At 45.3% G+C, this 23702-nt stretch overlaps 1 protein-coding gene across 1 annotated transcript in view; it reads left to right on the top strand.

The window, feature by feature from the left end:
- The window catches only part of CARMIL3 (capping protein regulator and myosin 1 linker 3), a 1019681-nt gene that overhangs the window by 922487 nt on the left and 73492 nt on the right, over positions 1-23702 (top strand). Inside the window, exon 35 of the mRNA XM_078644900.1 lies at positions 382-448. Within this exon, the coding sequence (XP_078501026.1) occupies positions 382-448 (67 nt within the window). The remainder of the gene's footprint in view (positions 1-381; positions 449-23702) is intronic.

The following is a 23702-nucleotide window of genomic DNA, read 5'->3' as shown; positions in this document are numbered from 1 at the left end:
ATAGTCAGCACAGTGAGGAATGAGTGCAAAGTATTTTTCTTAATGAGCACCTTCAATTGGACCACATTAGAACCTACTTTTTGTAACTTAAAAACTGCAAAAGACGTTATTAGCAAGGGCTTTACAACAAGCTGTTATTATCTAAAATAATTTATGAAACCTAAATTAATTCTGAAAACACTGAAGAGGAATTCTTCCTCAAGTTCAAAACAGATCAGTATGTGAACCTTATAAGTTTAAAAATAGGCAGAAAATGTTAGAACAAATCGGATAAAACCTATGACCATTTATAGCTAAAATTGATGTGATGATGCTTTCTCTTGTACATTGTTGGTTTGTTCCATGCAAAACTCAACCTTGTTGGTTTCTGCATTTTTCTAGAATTTAGATATGGAGGAAGCAGCTGGTCATCATGTGCAAGAAAGGAGGCGTTCGTCAGCTGACTCTGGTAAGTTGGAAGTTGGTCTTCATGTTCTTAGATTAAAAAAAAATACACTGTGTATTTTATACACACAATTTCCAAATAGAAGAGGTATAATGATTGATTGTACTTCTGTCACCTTTGTAGAAATGACCTTCATCACCACACGGTGCTAGAAAAACCTGCAGTTGTAAAGGTAAAGTCCTTGGAATAAATGATAGCAAAACTGATGTTGGTTTTGCTATCAGTTATTCAAAAGACTGTACCTTTCCTAGTGGAATGTGGTGTCTAGATGGGGTAGGATCCCATGTTTAGATAAAAGACCTTCCATCACACACATTTATGTATTACATGTTTTTTTAATGTTTACTTTATGTTTTGGTGTTTTCTTATGTGTGTTGGCTTCTTGCCTTCTATCACATATTTTCCTATGCATGTGTGTGAATATATATATATTTATATATGATACATGGTATTCTGCAAACCCTGTATAAACATCTGTCTCTAAATTCTTTATAATTGGCGACTTGTGATGCACCCAGTCGCTGATTTCAAAGAAAAGACGTCAGAACTCAAATGTAACAAGTTATTGCAGTCAAGTCCTAACATCACCATGCTTGCTGCCAGAGCCAGCAGCTGAGGTGAAAGGGAGGTTGGGTCACGTAGCAGTTGTTTAAAGCAACAACAATGGTTGATTTCTTTCTGTTGCTCTTTTTTTCTGGCTTACTTTCTTTCTTTGCACTCCTTACATAATTATCAAAAAGTTAGAATCTTTCTGCATGTTCCTATCTATTCCAAGTTAATGCAGCCTTTTAAAAAAAACTGACTTGCATTGAGCTGTTTCTAATATCTGTTTGCAACAAATAACTAACTGGTTTTTGAGGTGTTTAATTTTGCATCAGATGTTTTTTTTTTTATTATTCAAGTTTGAAAACATGCTCGCTCTTTCATATGAAACAGGTATGCACCAAGGCATCTGAAAGAGACACGTTAGTGATAGATTCCTTACCTTAGAATATCCCCAGGTGTTAGACTGGATCCGGAAAGTTTTGCTTAGCAGTACCCCTGAGCGTCAGTAGGTGGCGTCCTGCGGCTCTGCATCCGTCACTGGCATTGTGAGCGCCGAGATGACATCACGGAGAGTACTTAGGCACCATCCATGAGCGCTGACGTCAGTTCTTTCTTTTTCCGCCCCAGCAAGCGCAGATCCAGTTTAAGCACGTACCTTAGTCACTTTTTGACTACTCTTTTGAGACTTTTGTCTCCCCCTTATTTTGCTCCTGGTGCACTTAGGGATTCCCTGCTTTAAGCCTTGTGGGGCATGCAGCCATAATATGTCGGTGGCGGACCCCCAAGATGTTTGTCTCTATTGCCTGGAGACTGATCACTACTCCCGGGACTGCCGGGATTGTCGTGCCATGGCCCCGCAGGCCATGAGGGAGTGGCGTTGGAAATTGCTGGAGGTTCGGCATTCGTCACACCGCCGCTCTGGGTCCAGGGGTTGTTACCGTGACCGCTCGCGGGACCGGAACCGTCGCTCCTCGGGCTCCAAGTCTTCACCTTCGAATTCCGATAAGCAACGCCATAAAAAGAAGTCGAAGAAGTGTGTTCGCTCTCTGACGTCCCCCCGTTGCTCTTCAGAGGCAGACAAGGGGGGAGCCTGATAGTCCTGCGGCCTACCCTCCATACCCGGTCCGTCGGTGACTCCTAAACAGGTGCAAGAGTTTCTTGCTGCCATGAACCGCCTTTTTAGGCCTCGGCTCCCGCCGGCACACCTTCGGGCCCTGCGGTCCCGTGTCCAGGTCCTGCTGGCCCGACGGCTCCGTCACCGGCTCTGTCCCCAGCGCCACAGGATCCTGCACCGCTGGCAATTTGGTAAGAGGTTGTTCTCCTCGGCCAGCTTAGAGCTGCGGTCGGTTAATGCTGCCTGCTTGTTGGGCTGTTACTCCCACGCAGTGTGGGATTCTGTTGCTCAGGTCTTGCCTCAGTGTTCTGAGGAGGTACAGGCTGTCCTTTCCCAAGCGATTGCTGAAGGTAAGGATGCGGCTGAGTTTGCCAACAGGTGTGGGTTGGACATCGCTGATTCGTTGGGCAGGGCGATTTCCAGGACTATGGTGTTGCGGCGTCACACCTGTTTGCGTTCGACTGAGTTCTCGCCCGATGTCCAGGGCTCGCTCATGGACATGCCCTTTGATGGCTCCCACCTCTTTGGTGATAAGGCCGATAGAGCACTGGAGCGCTCACGGGCCACGGCAAAGTCCTTGGGTCTTTATACGAAGGACCCTACCACTCCTGGGTTTCGTTCCTTTCGTGGCCAGTGCCGAGGCACCCAGATACGCTCCTCCAACAACCCTGGGCAGAGCCGGCCTCACTGCGGCTATGGCTTCTGCAGGGGCAGGCCCGGGAACAAGCATACGGGTCAGTCCACCTCCAAGCCTTCCTAATCCGAGCTTCAGGGAGCACGCCGGTGGGTGGCAGGGTCCGTCACAACCTCCACCACTGGCGCAAAATTACATCGGACAGGTGGGTGCTGCAGATAATCGGCAAGTGTTATTCCCTTGCCTTTCAGTCCTCCCCTCCAGCCATGCCGCCTCGGTGCCAACGCATGTCGGGGGATCATTTGGTTCTTCTCCAACAGGAAGTCACGGCCCTCTTGGTCAAGCGGGCCATCAAGTGCGTTCCTGTGCAGGAAGTAGGGAGTGGTTGTTATTCCCACTACTTTCTGGTCCCCAAAGTAGGACAAGGGGGGCCTGCGCCCCCTCTTTGACCTCCGGGACGTAAATCGCTTCCTCCAGAAGGAGAAATTCTAAATGTTGCCTCTGGCTCAGGTCCTGGCTACCCTTGATCCTGTAGACGGGATGGTAGTGTTGGACTAGCAGGACGCCTATTTCCACATCCCCGTCCTGCCGGCCCACCGGCGTTACATGCCATTCAGGGTAGGCCAGGAGCATTTTCAGTTTGCCGTGCTCCCCTGCGGCCTTACCAGAGCCCCTCGGGTGTTCATGAAGGTAATGGCGGTGGTCGCGGCTCACTTGCGCAGGTCGGGGTGTCAGTCTTCCCCTACCTCGACGACTGGTTGTTGAAGGCGGGCTCGCCCCAGGCAGTCGTCAACCACCTTCAGGCTACGGCTGACCTCTTGCAGTTGCTGGGGTTTTCCATCAACGTGCCGAAGTTGCACCTGAGTCCCTCTCAGAAGTTCCCCTTCATCGGAGCGGTTCTGGGTTCGACGCTGTTTCGGGTCTATCCTCCCGAGCAGCGAGTCCGGGATATTCAGGCTATGATTCCAATCTTTCGGCCTCTATCCTGGGTTTCAGTCAGGATGACCATACAACTCCTGGGCATGATGGCCTCCTGTATCCTGCTGGTGACACATGCCAGATGGCATATGCGGGCTCTGCAGTGGGACCAGTGGGCACAGCATCAGGGCAACCTGTCCTATCATGTCCAGATCTCGAAAGGCACTGCTCGACAATTGCGGTGGTGGCTCACGAATTGAGATTGGGTCAAGGGCAGATCCCTCTACCTTCCCCAACCGGAGCACACTGTGGTGACGGATGCGTCCCTCCTGGGATGGGGTGGCCACTTGGCAGAGGCAGAGATCAGAGGCCTCTGGTCCCCGGCGGAGTCCTGGCTCCATATCAACCTTTTGGAGCTGTGGGCGATCCGACTTGCACTGAAGGCCTTCCTTCCCTCTGTCCGGGGAAGTGTAGTGCAGGTGTTCACAGACAACACCACCGCCATGTGTTATTGCAACAAACAGGGCGGGTGGGGTCCTGGTCTGGACATGGCTGGAACATCAAGACATTACCTTGGTGATCCAACACCTGGCAGGTTCTCTGAACGCCAGGGCAGACAAACTCAGCCGCCAGTGCTTGATGGATTAAGAATGGTGTATGAACTCAGACGTGGCGCAAGGTCTCTTTCAGCAGTGGGGAGAGCCTTGGTTAGATCTATTTGCCTCCGAAGAGAACGCGCAATGTCATCAACTGTGCGCGTTGGAATTTCCAAGGTGGCACTCGCTCGGCGACGCTTTTTGTCACGAGTGGAGTTGCGGTCTATTGTACGCCTTTCCGCCTATACCACTTCTGCCCAGAGTGCTGAAGAAGATCAGGCGCGACCGGGCCCAAGTCATCCTTGTGGCTCCGGATTGGGCTCGAAGATACTGGTATCCCGAGCTACTCAGCATGGCAATCAATTCCCCGATCCGATTGCCTCTTTGGGAGGATCTTCTTTCGCAGCAGCAGGGGACGGTTCTCCACCCGAACCTGTCCAGCCTCCACCTCCATGCGTGGAGATTGAGGGGCAACAGTTGACACCTTTCGATCTTCCTCCCGAAGTCTGTGATGTCATCCTGGCAGCTAGGCATCCCTCTACAAAAACGGTATACGCCTGCAGGTGGAACAAGTTTGTGGCATGGTGCACGACGAAGGCTGTGGATGCCCTTTCTGCCCCTCTTTCTGAGGTTCATTTATTCCTTCTTTCTTTAGCCCAGCAGGGCTCTGCTCTGGGCACTATCAAAGGTTATCTTTCTGCCCTTTCCGCCTTTGTACGGCTTCCTGCTTAGTCTTCTCTTTTTAAGTCCCCGGTTGTGAACCGTTTTCTAAAAGGCATTACGCACACGTTCCCTCCAGTGCCGTTTATCATGCCTCAGTGGGACTTAAACCTTGTCTTGACGTTTCTGATGTGCGCTCCCTTCAAGCCCCTTCATAACTGTCCTTTAAGTCTTCTCACTCTTAAGACGGCTTTCCTGGTAGCAATCACCTCTGCCAGAAGAGTGAGTGAGCTCCAGGCTCTTTCTTTAAACCTCCTTTCCTTTCTATTCATCCGGACAAGGTTCTGAGGACCGGTCCTTCTTTCTTGCCAAAGGTTGTCACGCCCTTCCACATCGGGCAGGCCATCACTTTGGCCACCTTCTTTTTGCCCCCGCATCCTTCCAGAGAGGAACAGAGGCTCCACCGTCTGGACCCAAAACATGCACACGCATTCTATCTGCAGCGTACACAGCAGTTCCGGGTGGATGATCAGCTCTTTGTCGGCTACGTGGGTGCCAAAAAAGGTTGGGCCATTCACAAACGGACCATCCCCGGGGGGTCTTTCCATGCATCAAAGCGTGTTACTCCTTGGCCAAGGAGGAGCCTCCTGTGGGACGGCATGCCCATTCGACCAGGGCTACTGCAGCCACTACTGCCTTGGGACGTGGCGTTCCCTTGCAGGACATTTGTCAGGCAGCTACGTGGGCCTCGCTGCACACGTTTACCAAGCACTACTGCCTTGACAGTCAAGTCCAGAGAGAAGGCTTCTTTGGCCGTTCTGTGCTCCGTGACTTTCTGGTGTATTCTTGTTCGCAGACTCACCACCGGGGGTCTGGGAACAAGAATGTTGGTATTGCTGGGGTATCTATTCTAAGGTAAGGAATCTATCACTAACATGTCTCTTTCAGATGCACAAGTTACTACTTGTGTGTAACGATATATCTGTAAGAGACATTAGTTAATGATAGATTCCTTACCGCCCCACCCATCCTCCTCGTTCTGTGGACTGATTACTAAGGTTAAGGTCCTCTCCTTTTAGGACCCTGTTATATGCACCAATGGTCAGTATCTTGAATGGCTCTGCGATCCTGGCGCGGAAAATCGTGTACAGAACTGACGTCAGCGTGCATGGGAGGCGCCTAAGTACTTTCAGTGACGTCATCTCGGCGCTCACGATGCCAATGAGGGATACGGACCTGCAGGACGCCACCTACTGATGCACAGGGGTACTGCTAAGCAAAACTTTCCGGATCCAGTCTGACGCCTTGGGATATTCTAAGATACGAAATCTATCACTAACTAATGTCTCTTACAGATATATCGTTACACAAGTAGTAACTTGTGCTTTAAGTGGTTTGTGGTAAACATGATGGTGTGTTAGATATAAAAGGATTAGTATGCCCACTGCCTCTAGTTCAGATTATGCTTGTAGAGGTGTACCGTGCTCCAGGTTATCACTCTCTGAACCGGAGTGTAGTAAATATCAAACAAGTTGCATCCCCATGCAAGTGGGGTATGTCCCCCGGGCACTGGTTGAAAAGTCCTTCGGAAAGGTTTCAATTATTAGTTCCCTTGTTTATGAAAGCACCACTCAACGTCCATGGATTTTAAGGTTTAATGATATTGTTACATCACTATATTTCTTTGTTTTCAGGTAATTCAAACTACCTGTCCCAGAATGCAGTACAATTGGTATAAGCACTTCATTAATCCCATTGCATTTCGGCTGTAAAGCGTTCGTCTGGGGATAATCTGCAATTTAAATTAGGACTGGTATCAGTTTAATCCAAAAGAAGAAGAATGCCACTAAAATAATGTGAACCATAATCCATGGCTGATGGGAGAAATAGTCAAAGAACCTTAACCCACGAGAGGCGGGTGATACCTCTAAAGAAAATTGTGCCGGTCATTCTGTTGAAGAAAACGGTTATACAATGTGGTAAAGTTAAGATTAAAATCGTGCCTGAAAGTTTAGACGCGTGCAAACAGTTGTTATGTTAAATAGGATTGGAAAAATAAAGTTAAAAGCGTGCGAACGAGTGTGTTGTTAAAGCGCTACAAGTATGCCATGTCGCTCAATGGGGTTAAGCTGTTATTAGAAACGTGCCTAAAAGTTTAGAAGCGTGCGAACAGTTGTAATGTTAAATCTGATTTAGAACATCGAAAATGAAAGCGTGCGGACGAGGGTATGCCATGCCGCTCACCAGTATCTCAGGTTAAGAAAAAGCTTAGGTGTAATCACCATTCCTGCTCGATTAATCCGTAATCGAGTATCGCAAGATCTTATGCGTTATAAGTGACGTCGTCGTGATGACGTACGTATAGAGGTTAGTAAAGGTAGAAAGAGGACTATTTTTGTGTTAATTAAGTTGTTTAATGCCAGCTACCTCTCTTACGGCAAAGTTAATATTAGGTGCATAAAGCGAGTCAGCGTCATCTTGTGAAAACATGACCTTGTGAAAACATAAGAAGAATAAGTAAAAAAGAAAAATGGGTGCTGCATATTAACAGAGAGGTATTTGATTGATGGTATGGTAATCACTCAAATACCTCTACGTTAACTTGCAGCACCCATTTTTCTTTTTTGATTATTCTTCTTATGTTTTCACAAGGTCATGATGACGCTGACTCGCTTTATGCACCTAGGGTAGCCAGCATTAAACAACTTTAAAACAAAACTAAACAAAATTATTGAGTTTCATAACCTTATAAAGGAACTCTGCCTTCTGCCTCATTCCTCTATATGATAATGAATCTCCTTGTTGACATGAAATATCATATTTAGAATGTACGGCAGGGGGGTACTCTATCCCTTCTCAAAGTGTTCGACTTAACCGCTGACCATGGGGCGCACCCAAGTCCATCGTTTTTAACCCACCATGCCACCGCAATTTGAACCCAGCCATTTGCAAATCAGTTTAGACCCTGCTCAAATCTGAACAATCCAGCCAGAACTGCCAAGCCACAGCAATTACTGTTGACAGTGGTGGAGACCAAATGCAGCCTCTTGACTGTGGTGTTGGAGCCAGCAGCACAATCTTCTTATCCCCTGCTGCCTTTCAATAAGGCGCTTTTAGAACCAATCTTAGTTGCCTGGGAGAAACAAACTTCTGCTACACCGGTCAGCAAATTAGTGGCAAGAAGGTAGTCCAGTTCTAGATGACCCCGCATTTCCATTCCTTTCAGTCTACCTATTTCCAAAGAGCCTGGTGATTCAGCTTCTTGCTTCCCTAAACAAATCTCAGGAGCCTTCCAAACATGAACGCCAACAAGGAATTAAAAAATCTTGAGGTGGTAGCAAAAGATTTGCCAGGCAAGGAGTCTTTCTCACAAGTTATTGAAAACCACTTGTCTCCTGCAGAAGTACACCCATGCCCGGTGGGATATGCTCACTTAACTACCAGTAGTAATATAGAGGTTGTAAAGTAAGGACAATATGCGTCTAGACATCTAATCAAAGCTGTGTAGTCACAAGAGAGGGTTTTCAGTAGGTAGGAAGTTATGGCGCTCAGCTATATTTGCGTGTGTGTAATGACGTTTGTAAGTGACGTTATAAGTGGATATGGTGTCACTTCACCTTCACCGTTATATAGTGTTTCTCAAGAACACAGGCCTAAGGCTGCTTTTTATTTATAAGTTGCTGTTATCCCATTTTTCTGAACGACCTAAATCCTCCGTCGAATTACTACGGGAATCTGATTTATCTATTTCACTTCCTACCTCTACTTGGGATAAATTATGGCTCAAACTTTTTAAAACTTCTATTGCCGCACGTATTGCTCAATCCCTTCACTTCATTTATAGTAGAGCTGTTATTACCCCTGTTCTTATATCCAAATTTTCTCCGTCAACTTTATAAATGTTCGAATGTTTTGAAGTTTTGACAATCTATTTGGTCTAAATGTATGAAAATATGTCAATGTAATATTCCATTAACAATACAAAATGTTTTTTCTAGGTTCCGCCTCACCTAATTTTGATATTTCTTATCATATTACTTTGTTGTTTGATTTATTTATTGCCATAGCATTTAAAGTGATTTTTTCCTGTTGGGAGGATAACTCTAAATTGTCATTATTAACTTGGTGGAACTTTGTGTGCGATGAACATAGAATTAATAGTTTCTTCTCTTACTCTATCTCAGAAAATTAAATCCAACCTTCTTTGGCCACCTTTTACGTCCTATCTTTCTACTCATGCAACTACATCTTAACTTCTGACTACTTTTCTTTTTTTCCCTCCTTTTTCTCTCTTCTTTCCTTTACTTCTCCTGTATATCTCTTCCTTTCTTCTCTTTTTCCTTTTTTTCTCTCTTACTTCTATTTTCTCTCTTCTCCTCTTTTAAATTCTTTACATATATTTGTCTCTTTAAATTAATTAATGTACTTTATTCATGGTGTGTTCATTTGATTATTCTATGTTTTCTTTTTCTGAAAACTTAATAAAAATTATTAAACAAAAAAAAAAGTGGATATTGTGCTAGCCAGGTAGTGGAGAACCCTGTAACCCCAATGTCTGTGTGGAAAATCCCACCACAATAACGTACTGCCAAGTCCTGGGCACTCAAATACAAGAGTAACTAGAATAGTTCGCTAGATGTAAGTCGATATAAAGTCCATAAAAGAAAACCACAGAGGAGTTGTTTCTTATTTCTTTTAATTTTCTTACTGTTCTCGATCAAACAGCATAGAACAACCAACCAACACGTGTTTTATCAGGGTAAGGTGGACCCCTGACTCTTCAGGGCTGTGCTGGTGTGAGCAAGGCAGTGTAGTTGAGATGCCGGTGTTAATTCCAACCCGGCACGTCTAAACTGGCGGGTGTGTGACGCTATGCAGGGCAGTGTAATCGAGATGCCGGTGATAATTCCAACCCAGCACGTCTATAATGGTGGGTGTGTGTAGCTTTGTCCAGTCTAAGGGTATATTCGAATCAATGGTTGCTAGAAGTGTATGTAACCACGGTAACGTATACGAAATTGTGTACAAAGTATGAGATTTGGGTACAATAGTGAACTAACTTCCCCGAGAATCATGTCCAATCCATGCGAAAGAGGGAAGTTATACAGAGCGGGCACGGATAAGTGTCAAAGTAAGTCGAGTCTAACAGGGACAGTCCTCCGTGGCTTGCCTCCAGAGAATAATGGTGGGCTAATCAAAGCCAGACTGTACACTGCAGATTACTTGCCAGGGCAATAAGTCCTCGGTATCTCTGGATCACCATATGTGGCTTCTAAATTTTCTTCTCGTGTTCAGACAACACTGATGCATCTCCCTTTTGATGGTGCCAAACTTTTTGGAGACAAAGCAGACTCTGCGTTGGAATATTTTAAAGCAAGCAGAGCCACAACTTGTTCTCCCCAGAAGGGCTACCGTCAGTACTGAAAGTTTTGTGACTTCTCATGAGGATTTGACTTTCGCTAAAGACAAGACCCACTTTCTCAACAGCAAACTCAAATTCTCTTTCTCGTACAGTAAAGAAGTAGGGGCAAAGGCACGGGGCATTCAATTCAATAGGCGTCTCCTTCCCCCTCCCCTGCTTCCCCGCTCCACTGGGAAGTCGCCACCAGTTTGCACTTTTCAGAGCATGTGAAGCCCATACATAGAAGGACGCCTATCCTTCTTTCTACTGGCATGGAATGCCAATATTCTATCGTCTTTTGGGACTTTCAAATTGTGGAAAGGGGTATCCCCTACCCTTCCAACAGGCCCTTCTCCAGAGACCTACCTGGCATTCCCATCAGATAGAAGACCATTTGCGCATACTGCAGTAGGAGGTGGCTTTTCTTTGGAAAGAAGCGGTGGAGTTGGTGCCAGAGCAGGAAATCAGCCAAGTCTGCTATTCGTGGTACTTCCTTGTCTCTGATAAGTATGGTGTTCTTTATCTGATCCTGGTCCTCAGAATCTTGACCCAGAAAGAAACATTCAAAACGCTGTCTCTGGCTCATGTTTTTTTAGCACTGAAAGCGAGAGACTGGATCTTGTCTCTCTATTTGCAGGACACATATTTTCACATACAGATCCTGCAGTCTCAAAACAAGTAGCTGTCATTTGTGGTAGGGTCACAAATGACATATTAGTTCATAATTCTTTCTTTCAAATTGACATCAGCACTTTGTGCCTTCAGTGGCAGAGACTAGTAAAATCGGTAATTGTGCTGTTCCTGTACTAAGATGTCTAGCATCTCAAAGCTGGGTTGCTGCAGATGGTGTTGCACCACCTCCTATCAAAAGGATCCCTATTCGACTTGGGCTTTTCTGTCAACATGCCTAAATCTCAACTGGAGCCCTCTCAGCACCTCCTGTTTGTAGGGAGGATATGGACAAACCTTCTCTTGAAGCTTTCTTTCCTCTTTAGAGGCTCTGGAACATTCAGGTTCTTTTTCTGATGTTTCGGGTAGAAAGGTGCCTTCCGGTCATGATGGTCGCATGTCTGCTAGGTCTGCTGGCTTCCTGCATCTTCCACGTCATACACACACTGCACACACTTGCACACGAGGTCTCTCCAGTCATTCAAGCTCCAAAGAGTTCCGTTTGACAACATGCTGATCTGCTGGGATGTTTCAGCAGATCTTGCTCTGTGGTCAGTGGAGGAAATGCTACTACAGGGATGTCCTTTTACCCTCCATCCGAGGCCACAGTTGTGATGAATACCTACACCAAAGGTGGGGGGCTCACCTGATATAAACTGGAGATCAGCTGCTGAACTGAGGGTGCTTTGGCTTGCTCATGAGGCCTTCCTCCTAGCCATTCTCAGTGACTCTGTTGAGATCTTGTTGAACAATGCAACCACAATATGGTATGTCAACAAACAGGAAGGAGTGGGGTCTCTTCTTCTCTATTAGGAAGCACTGGATTCTGGGCTTGGGCACACCAGCATGGAATTAGGCATTTTGCCATCAATCTGGATAGGTTGATGGATGTCAATGCTGACAGTGTAAGTCAGCTTCATCTTGCTAATTACGTAACTCTTTTATCCAGAGCTGTTGGAAGACATTTTTGCTCTTTGGGGCATGCCTGAGGTGGATCTTTTTGCCACTCCTGCCATTTCCATTTGGCCCACATTTTTGTGTCCTCCAGTATCTGTTGCAGGGAACCGAGGCGAGCACGTTTCGGTTGAGGTGGCACGTTCAACTTCACTGAACATTTCTTCCCATACCCTTGATTTCTGGAGACCTGAGGCAGATTCACCAAGACCAGGTTCAAGTTATCTTCAGCACTCAGCGTTGACTGAGAAAGGTGTGGCATATAGGCCTTCTGCACCTTTTATATCCTTCGTTTCTCTACATTCTCAGGGGGACTTTTTTTCTAGTTGGAGGTGGGAGTGCTGCACCCCAACTTTCTGAGCCTCCACCTTCATGCCTGGAAATTGATCAAGGGCACTTAAACTCCGATCGTCTGCCATCAGTAGTGGTGGATGTCATTTAGTCCGAACATCGGCTCTCCCCTAAGGCAGTGTATTCTGGTAGGTGGAATATATTTATCACTTGGATAACATGGATCTTTTGAGTGCCTCATCTGTCAGAAGTACATGTTTCTGCACTCTTTGACTCAGCAGGGTTATGTTATGGATACTGATAAGGGACACCTAGCAGCCTTGTCATCATCTCTGCCTTCCAGATCAACCTTCCCTGTTTAAATCACCTCTTGTCATGAGATTCCCAAAGGACCTTACTAATTTGTTTCCATAGGAAAGTGCCGCTTTTTTTACATGATCACCTCCACTTTTTGCTCACTGGTACTGATGTTGATTGGCAGTGCACTGGGACCCTACTAACCTAGCCCCGGTGCCAGTGCTCTTTCTCTAAAAACAAGGCAAATGTTCACTTGTAACCCAATTGATAAGGACATTAGCGCCCCTGTAAGTCTCTTGGTACCCAGGGCATGGGTACTAAAGAGGGTCTCTAAGGGCTGCAGCATGTATTATGCCCACCAAGGGACCCACACCCAAAGTAAATGCAGACTGCCATTGCAGGATACATGAAATGGTGCAAACCATTCTGAAAATACAACATGGCACACTCACTGTGTGCCACGTCCCTGTGCACTGCATGTACTATACCCCTACAGCAGGCCATGGAGCCCTAAGGCAGGGTGCCTTATAGTACATGTGAGGGCATCTCTACCTGAGCAGATGTGTTGTTGTAATGCCTAGTTCTATTGGCACTGGATTCAAGCTAGCCTGGTTGATGCTTGTTTCCGGTCCAGGGAGGACCTGGCTTGGCAGTTTGGGCTGGACTCTTCCCATGAGGAATAGGGTCAAGATTGATTTGCATATGGGTGGGTCCAAACTGTGGTGGCGTAGTGGGCAAAAGAACAATGGATTTAACCCAGATCTCTTGACTGGGGGAGGATGTTTGAATCATTCAGCATTCCGTCCATCATTTGATGCAGTTACACATAGTTCTTTTGCTAGGCATTTCAAGTGATCAGGAAGTCATCTTAAGGTATGTACTGGGCACTGGTCATTACAAGTTACCCAGGTAATTAATGGCATCAAACATCCTATCTCAGTAAATACGTACTGATGCCAGCACCAGATTTATTATGACATACACCCAGAGGGCACCTTACAGGTGCCATCTGAAACCCTACTAGTCACAGAGTTTCTGGCTGACTGGTGTCTTCCACCCTGCCACCATGGACGGGTTTCTGACCCCCTAAAGGTGAGAGTCTTTCCTCGCTGAGGCCAGGAACAATGCCTGTCCGGCAGAAGGTGATCACTACCCCTCCAGCAGGATGGCTAGCATGTTAGCATCTCAAGACCTGAGGCTTCAAAGCCTCTTCTGCATTTGAAATGTGGCCTCAGCTTCCCCCCAGACCTGGGGACTGGCACCTCCTGCCCTGAGGACCATTTGGCACCAGAGCAGGTGGAAAATTAGATAGTCAGAAGGCGTGTCACACTTACATGGGAGGCACACCTCTAAAGTGGGCCATCTGAAGTGGACAACCCAAGAAGGGTTTCTCCATCTTGGTTTTGGTGAAACTAGGAACTCTTGATCAAGATTATGCCCACTTCTCGCAGGAAGTGGTCATATGGGGGTGAATTCTGCCCTACACTCCCCTAAACGCCCCAGGATTCAGTATTTAGGGGTCCCCCTGACACTAGACCTACAGATTTGTCTATCTGGAAGGAGAAGAAGGACAAAGAAGAGCAGACATCACAAGAACAGAGGACATGCGCCGAAATAGGTACCAAATCCTGCCTGGCTGCTGGTATGTCGACAATTGTAAAGACTTCAACAACCACTTAGCATCTCCTTTGGGGTGAAGGAGCCACCCCCCTGCATCTGCAGGCACTGACCACACTTGTTCTTTACTTTATTTTGCTGGCCATTGGACAAAGAAGCATCTCGCCAGAAGGGGATCACAGTAGTTCCCAGAGGTCAGCTCCATCTGTAGACGATAGATCCTCCAAGACCCCCTGCACCAATACCCTGGGTACAGGACCATTTGCTGCAACCAAGTCTTGCTGAGTGTCTAGTCTGGACACCACCACCACCAAACCCGACCTGCCCACCGAGGGACATCAGGACTGACAAGGCTCCAACTGAGAGTGGCCCTGCTGTCTGTTTTCTCCCCTCTGAAGGTCAAGACAGAGAACCGTGAGAACCTCTAATGCAAGAGGCGGTCAGGACAAACACCACAACACCCAGCCCCCACAGCCTGGGTCCATGGAAACCAACTGCATCCCATTGCTTCCAAGGGCCTCATGAGCCAAGCCCCCCTTTGGGTTCTGCCAGACTTGTCCCCAAGTCCGCACTTACATCTTTATTGTTACAGGTACTTTGGACCTGCGCAGGAGGCTACCAATGCGACCAGCACCTCTTCACCCAGGAACACCAGTACAGGTAAACCTGAAATGCTGGTTGTCCTTTGGACCTTGGGCCCCAAGCACCTTCACTCCTAAAGAGCTCCCTCTACAGGTGCTTGCAAGTATATGTATGCAGTATATGTCTTTTCTCCCATAGGATACCGCGTTCGGGGCTCATACGTCACAAAACGTTATTTGAGCATTTAACTGTTTCTTTGTAAAATCCAGAACGCCAAAAGTACTTTACTGATTTCGATGATGTTGTTGTCTAAAAATATATAAAAAATGGTGTTATTTCTCTAAATTGGACTTGGATTTCTTCTTGAGTGAGTACCATTTATTGCGTACAACAAATGCTTAACACTCATCTTCTGGAAACCCTAAGTTGCTCAACAACGCTCCCACAAATAGAGCACTAGGGGTTATTAAAGTATGCCTTGTAAATCAATATAAGTTGCCTGGACGTTTCTGGATGGTGTGCCCATACATTGACACACTACGTAAGATAAAGGCCTTGGCTATGTCCTTACACCGAACCTAGATACTTTCAAGATGAAATGTGAGGTCGCAGAATTTTGTAGAAAGTTAAAGTTAAAAGCCTTTTTTAGCAACCAGACCTCCCAACCGATGGATGGGGATACAACTCTACGGAAAAAGTCCACTTTCTGCCCTCTGAACAAGCAAGTGCCGATTGAGATACTGACATTCGAAAATGCCATCATGAAAGAAATCGACGGCCTAAAAGACAACACCAGCAAACCTTTTCAGAACTTGTCCAGATCAGAAAGGATAGCAATGAATGAACTGAAAAACGACGAAAGCATCATTATCAAACAAGCAGACAAGGGGGGAGGGGTAGTTATCCTTACTAAAGACGGCTACAACCAACAATGTTTAGATCTCCTTTCTGACCAGAAATTCTACAAAGAAATAAGTCTCGACCCAACCCCCAGACTACAAAGGACAATCTCACTGATGGTAAATGAGGCAGAGACGAATGATTGGATCTCCAAAAAGGAGGCAGAATTTCTTGAGACTCCTAACCCACGAATACCATACTTCTATTCTTTGCCGAAGATACACAAGCCTCGTACACCACCCCCTGGAAGACCGATCGTGTCTGGTATCGGTTCGGTGTTAGAACCTTTGTCGCAATTTGCGGATCAGTACCTAAAGCCACCAGTCCAGAAGACCCCTACATATCTGAAGGACACAAGAGATCTCCTAAACCTTCTGAAAGACTTCAACTACTCCGAAGAGGAAATGATCCTAGTAGGACTCGATGTGGAGAGTCTCTACACTAGTCTGCCTCAAGAAAAGACACTGGAGACCCTAGAGACGATAGTGTATAACATCAACTGGGATCACAAAACACCTAGACACTTCGTGCTAGAATGTTGTAGGATGGCTCTCACTGAGAATTTCTTTAAATACAATGACACCATGTTCCAACAATGCCATGGAACTTCCATGGGAAGTACATTTGCGGCAAGCGTAGCAGGATTATATGTGAGTGCCTTTGAAGAGAACTACATCAACAACCCCATTAATCCCTACCAAGAACAGATACTATTCTGGCGTCGATATATTGACGGCGTCATTTTAATTTGGAAAGGTGATCTGCAGAGTCTTATCGATTTCCATACCTAGATCAATACGTGTGACGAGTGGTTGAAGTTCACCTACATTGCCAACAAAAAACAATTAGACTTCTTGGACATCACTATCTATGCGGAGGGACAGACCTTACACACAAAGGCATTCTACAAACCGACGTCTAAAAATAGTCTACTTTCTTTCCAGAGCTACCACCCAAGACCATTAAGAGAAAATCTTCCTTACAGTCAATTTCTCAGGCTCCTCAGAAATTGCAGTAAACTAACAGAATTTAAACCACAAGCAGATGACCTCAGCAAAAAACTGGAAGAAAGGCTCTACCCCAAAAGAATTGTTGAAAAGTGTAAAAAAAAAGAGCTCGGAATCAACATAGAGACTGTCTTTTGGAGACTAGCCAACGAGAACAAAATCCAGATATTACCACTTGTGTCACAACTTACAGCCCAGCTAGTAACAGACTAAAAAAGATTGTGAACAAAAACTGGAGGATATTAACATCAGCCAATATACAGTGGCCAAAACCACGATTTGCAAATAAACGAACACGCAATTTAAAAGATATTTTGGTCCACACTAGACCACCTCCGAGAAAACCACTGGCAATCACAAACTCACCGTGGGATAATAGCCCAGTGACAGGTCACTATTCGTGCGGCTCATGCTCGGTCTGCCATCTTACAAAAATGACAAAAGAGATACAGTTTCTTCCTAACTTCAAATGGAGACTTACACAACACACGAATTGTAACACGAGTCATGTTATATACATGATTACCTGCCCCTGTGAAAAACGCTACATAGGGATGACCTGCAGGAAGATAAAACAACGTCTGTGCGAACACGGAAGCAACGTTAAATGTAAGAAGATGACAACCAAAATGTCAAATCATTTTCTGGAGGCACAGCATACAATAAACGACCTTAAGTGGGTCGTTCTGGAAACCTTGCCACACAAAGATCACAACACCAAGAGAATCCTTTTCGAAAAGGAACAAAGGTGGGTTCATAGACTTGGCACAGATCAGAACGGATTAAATGATAATATACCTTGGGGCAATATTTATAGAGGAATGGTTACAATGAAGTGATAATATCACTGTTACCACCTAAAAATCCTGGTTGTATGACATGAAACCCTTGAGTTTTTTGCCACCAATACCTGTACTAGCATTTAATCGAAATACGTGTTTTGGGACGAACTTAAAAAAGAATTTCTCCCTAATCATGTGGATGTGATCTAATTTGACAATTCAATTATTTGAGGGCTTTTTTCAAATTAATTTGATCCATCAGACGTCAAACGATATCTTCCACATACATTTTTGAATTATACGAGGAAATCTGGTTAAAAAACAGACTACGATTCAGAATGGAGTCTTTTTTTCTGTCCTTGCACCTTTAACTTTAACTTAAACTGCTTCCCGGAAGTACACCCTAGTTCCGGGACCAGATTCGGCAGAGTCAGCACAAGCAGCCTGATGGAGCCACAGAGGTAGCGGAAAGACGGCGATAACCGTAATGTACTCTTTTGTTCTTAAACCAGCCTCTAAATCAATACTTGTTGTCATAGTGTATCTCGCTGACCCGGCTGGATCCCGTTGAGGTTTATTACAACCACGAGACAAGGTATGTTCAATGAACGAATGTATGTGGGAAATGAGTAGAATCTGGCTGTATGAGTACGCAATTACCATTTCAGTTTGGTAAATACTTGACTACGTTTTTAGCTCTGTATCAACAAACTAAATGTTCGACAGAATCCCATTGCCCGCATATACTAGTTCTGATTGCGAAATAATTAATCGATGGGCCACACAACCAACTGATTCAGGCCCGCATTGGTTATGGATAAGCATACATTTTCATAGCAGAATTTGCCATTTTGTGAGAGTCGACCCTATCGAGATTTGGGGCGGTCAGTTTTAAAGTATTGCCATTTTTCAGTTGCATAGCCATTGTGCTAAAAACAAGTTCCTGGTAATTGAATACCAGTTAACTAGTCTTAAGTGTTATTTCCAAATACCCTTCCCTTGTCTAGTTTGTCTTTTTAACCCCACAGGTACTCCCTGACCCTGTCAAAGAACAACGCATTGATATGTTCTATTGAATTCTTCTATTACATATAGAGACGTGAGAGGTCTCTATTCACCGGAGCACTGCGGTCCTGATGAAAGCCCCACCGACCTTTTGGCGACTGGAGGGCTGAAACATGTCGACCTAAACCACGTATTTTTTCTGTGAAAGAGCCATAATCGCTCTTATTCACCCACTTTGAATTTTAATATGGGCCTCTAAAGATCAGAATCATTAAAATAATTGTCTGGTATAGAGAGCTATTTTTTTATTGTTAATTTCACTATATCACGATTTCTGATCACTACTGTTTTTAACAAGGGTAATGCCTCCTGGTTGGAGGCCGCATAAACCACTAAACCCCATGATTATGCGAACACGTGTGAGGGATAGCGGAGAACCAAGATATGCCGCTAAAACATCGTAACTTTCCAACACGTGTATGAGGGTTTTTTATTGGGACTAGTAAGAACCACTCCCGCATACCCTTTGTTATGCAGGACAAGTGATCCTTTCTCTTTGATCAGAAACACTACGTAAGAAGCCAGTTTCCTACAGTTTCCATCTACCCTGTTTGTCATACCACAATAAGATCGGAACTTGGTATTGACGTTTGTGATGGACTTTTCTTTTGAGCCCCTTCTCATCAGGGCTGGAGTAGGACGTGTTATGAGTTCATTTTTAAAACTCTTACTCTTATTAACTATATTACTAAAACATGATATGGTAGCACATTGTCATGAGGTGCTAAACATGTAATTACCTCATATGTGACACGTATTGGTTCATATCCTTCGCAGTATAACAGATAACAAATAGATTGGTTGATATATGTAAACTATTGGATGCACCTTTCTGGACACCGCATTGGTTCACCCAAGTTCACTTTGTTTACATGCACTATACTCATTGCTGTACTCGAACACTAGTTTGAGTAATCTGTATGCTGGTTAATACACAGGTAACCTACTGGTCCTCTGATCAAGCATATTGGTTTGCATGCTCTACTTTGAAGTCCCTTGTAAAGGTCAGGGCCAAGGGGCTGGTGATCCAAACCTTTAGGACACACAGTTTTTGGTGTTCTCTTCTGTGCCTTTCGGAAAGCCCAAAATCCTGAGGTTTCTGTTTTGATAGTGACTCTCTAGGTGTGAGAACTTTATTTGTAAATTTGATACTCTTGTCATCAGTGTGTCACACCATTTCCTCATTTTCACATCATACTCCTCCATCTGCTAACTCTGTTTTCAGCTTCCATGAAGTAAGTTCTTTAAAGTCCATTAGTATCCCTGCAATCTCTACTTGCAGGGTAACAGTCTTTTCAATGCAGGCTGAGATGCGTGTGACGTTGCCAAGCAAGCATCTGCCACCCATAACCACGCATCTGCCTTAACCACGCATATGCCTTAACCACGAACATGCGTGGTTAAGGCAGTCAGCCGTCTAGATGTGCGGATGGACGGGGAGTTGAACAGGAAGGATTGGGAGAGGAACTACCGGGACGCGACCTGGTAAGTGGGGCTGGGTTTGGGGTGGTAGAGTTTAGGGGTGGATGTCAGTTTTAGGGCTCAGGGCGGGCCGGGTAATTTTTTTTCAGGGGGCAAGGTTTTAGAGCTCACGGCATGGGATTAGGGTTGTTTTTAAGGGCTGCGGCTGGGTTTCAGGGCTCAAGTTGGGGGGAAGATGGCAGTTTTCAGGAGTGGGCATGAGTTTTGGGCGCAGGGCGGGGGGGACTCGGGTCAGGGTAGTTTTTTGGCAGGGGGCAGGATTTGCAGGCTCTGGGGAGTCTGGGTAGTTTTTAGGGCTGGGGCCAGATTTTAGAGCTCAGAGCAGGGGGGAATTTTTCGGGCTCAGGGAGGGGAGGGAGGTGGGGTTGCGGTAGTGTTTTGGGCAGGGGTCGATTGAGGAGTCGGATAGTTTTAAGTGCTGGGTCAGGGTGTATTGCAGGGCTGGGATATCGGGTGTTAGGGCGCAGGGAGACTGGGCTGTGCACTTTACCACATATATCCTTTTAGCAATCATGCTTTTACAACAAAATATGTTGTAAAGGCATGCGTGGTAAAGGCATGCTTGATAAAGACGGGGTCATGGTTCAGACAGCGTTGTTTAGACGTGCGTAGTTTAGGCATGCATGGTTGTATCATACAACCCTACTTGCATCATGTCAATATTTGTTTTGGTACACTGTAGGAGGTCATGGAGTGCCTCTGTAAGTTGCAATGTTGATGGTAGTTAGGTGCTCTCAGTATAAGTCTGTACTACCGATGGTGATCATAGAGTGATATTCATATATCAAATTTCAAATTATATCCACTTGCGGTAGTGTGTTGCATTGAGCATATATGTGCCAATTACTTTCCATGCATGCCTTATTGTGCATCATTGTATCTCAGAATCACTCGATGGTGGCACTGTATTTTGATCGCTATTAAAGCAGCTACAGCTTTACATTTGCTGATAGTATTCTAAAGTATAATTTGTGCACATCAAACTTTAGAGAGTCTACAAATCATTTGTGATCTCTGAGCAGTATTTATAAATCAAACGTTATTATAAACTGTTCCCCTCACCATGCCTTATGTGCTTCAGTGTGCCCCAGTAAGGAAATGCAGCTTTTTGCATGTTCACCCCCAAGCTTTTGGACTGATGCTGCTGGTTTTTTGACTGTGTAGATGGACTGAAGACTCCTAAACAGACCGCAGTGCTATAGTTCTGACTCTTAAAAGGTATATGTTAAACCTGGCATCCTTGGCGTGGTTTCCCCTTATTTTTTTGCCTCTACCCCCTGTATTTTTGACACTCTGCTGGAATTCGTTTTTTTCCGGTTCAGATGCTGATCAGTGCCAAAGTGCAAGTGCTCCCTGTGTAAATTATTCTTGTGATTGGTTATCCATGTTTGGCTTATTTGTTTTACCAGTAGGTCCCTAGTAAAGTGCACTGAGTGTGCCAGGGCTGGTAATTCAAATGCTACTAGTGGGCCTGCAGCACTGATTGTGCCACCCACAGGAGCCGCGCTGAAAAGAGGTCTCAGGTCTGCCACTGCAGTGCATTTGCGCAGTTTGTTAACTGCCCTGTTGACCTGGCCAGTGTACCCACTTGCCAGGCCTGACCCTTCCCTTTTCTTACACATTGGACACCCCTATGGTAGGCACAAGGTACCCCCCTGGGCAGGGTACAGTGTATGTGAAAGGTAGGACATGTACTAGTGTGGGTAACATGTCCTGATAGAGAAATACTGGCAAATTCGTTTTTCATTATTACAACGGTGTCTTGCCCATAGGACAGAATGGGGAATGCTGTGTAACATGTTTACCTGCATATCTTCCCATAGGAGCAAGATTGAAATTTGGAATGTGGTATCCCCGAATTCGGAATTTAAAAAACACATCTTTTAGGTGGGATGGTTTTTAAATTCTGTGTTTGAAAACAGCACGTTTAGAAAGTGGCTATTTTTTGTTCATCCTTTCTGGGTGCCTCTGCCTGTTTGTGGATTGACTGTCTGGTTTGGGAGTGACAGGGGCTGGGGTGGCTTCAGGAGTCTGGGTGAGTGAGCACTATGTTGAATAGAACTATCTACATTTGAAGTGGTGAGAGGAGTAGCCCCTGGGCCTGACATGTATCAGGCCCAGCTCCTGCGGTGTGTCTGATGGCCCTGGCCCACACTCACAAAGGAAGATGTTGTGCACTGGCAGAGTGCACCCAGAACTGGTTTGGACTGGGTCCAGGACCCCTCACATATAGAGAACACAGACTTTTGGAGTATAAATATGAGAGCTGAAACCCCTAAAAGTTAGACTATTTCGTGATCAAGAGGAAACCCTGCCAAAGAAGATCAGCTGAAGAGACTGAGGAGACATACTGCCCTTGCTGTGTGTCTGGGGTTAGCCTGCAGTTTGCTGTTTCTGCTGAGGAGAGGACCAAGAGACTTGGTTGTGTGCTGTGTCCCCTGCTTGAAGAAGGACTTTGAGGTGTGGCGTGTCCCTCTGCAGTTAAGTCTCCAAGGGCCTGAGAAGAGCTGGCCTCCTATTTCTGAAGTCCCAGGCACAAAAGGACTTCACCCCCAGCTTCCCTGGTCTTCCTTGCTGTCCTCTTTCCTCGACGTTCTGCCTGAGCCCAAGAAAAGAAAAATAGGATATGAATGTGCAGCTTATGGGGCGATCTTACTCAAAAGATGTATTGCAATACATTTGTTAAGGCCCAGGAGTCCACAGGTTGATCACTGGCTCGAAGATATGAGGGCATGGGCAGTGGCGGAGGAGAGACTAAAGACGTGGATGAGCAGGACGCTAGGTTGTCTGAGGACTATGCTGACAGAAATACAATTTCATGGTGCAGTTGTAAACTGATGCCCAGGATCGTAGTCCTCTTTACCAAAATGAAGGGCTTGAAAGTCTCAAATGGTTGAAATACTTTGATAATTATTTGAGGTGTGAAATGGGCAATACGTGGAGCAGCAAAGATACATCTACCTAAAGGAAACAGGAAACACACAACAGTTTGATATTAATAGGGCCTATGTATTATCAAATGATTTACTCTTATGGAGGTGGTAAAAGGAAGGTGGGAACTAGTGGTGACATGGAAGGGTTTGGGGGTTCTAGCTTGAATCTTGATATATCAGAAGTGTTCTGTGGAACGAAATATTGGAAGAACCGACTACTAGTATATTATGATATGGTTTGTGTCAGTGGATGGACTGCATTTTATGATTTGCTGGATCAGAGTCAATAAGAAAGCTCTCTAAAAAAAAGTGTCTTGATGTTATTTGTTACTTGTGGTTGGGTAATACTGCGCTTGAACCAAAAAGCAAAATACAGTTATTAAACAATTACGAAATTGTCAGTATAACACGTAATGCTGAGGAGACATTTTAAGGGTCTATTCTGTGGCCTTCCCGGAGTTTGGCACTTCTGTTTTTGACAGTTATATGTATTTAATGTAGGTATATTAAGTCCTTTCTTTAAGAAAGTTAGGGACGACCTTGACATTGAAAGTGTTACCTGTTTTTTTGATGATTCACACTGTTTCTAAGTTTCTAATCCACACCATGTCCTGGATTAAACCTTGACTGCTCAGCTCTCTGAGAGTCCCTTACTAAAAGGAAGTATTCGGGCATTCAGTTTGAATGTGACTGTATGGTGGCCTCAGAACACCAGTCATAAACAAGAATAAAAGTTACAGATAATGAGCTGTAAGTTCTGACTGCTTTGGGACCCCAAACCCTGCCCTCACTATGTCCACCGGACCTTC

This window comes from Lissotriton helveticus, chromosome 5_1, assembly GCF_964261635.1.
Source record: "Lissotriton helveticus chromosome 5_1, aLisHel1.1, whole genome shotgun sequence".
Taxonomy (NCBI): Eukaryota; Metazoa; Chordata; class Amphibia; order Caudata; family Salamandridae; genus Lissotriton; species Lissotriton helveticus.
The sequence above is the reverse complement of the archived record's forward strand: the minus strand, read 5'-3'. Positions and strand labels throughout refer to the sequence as shown.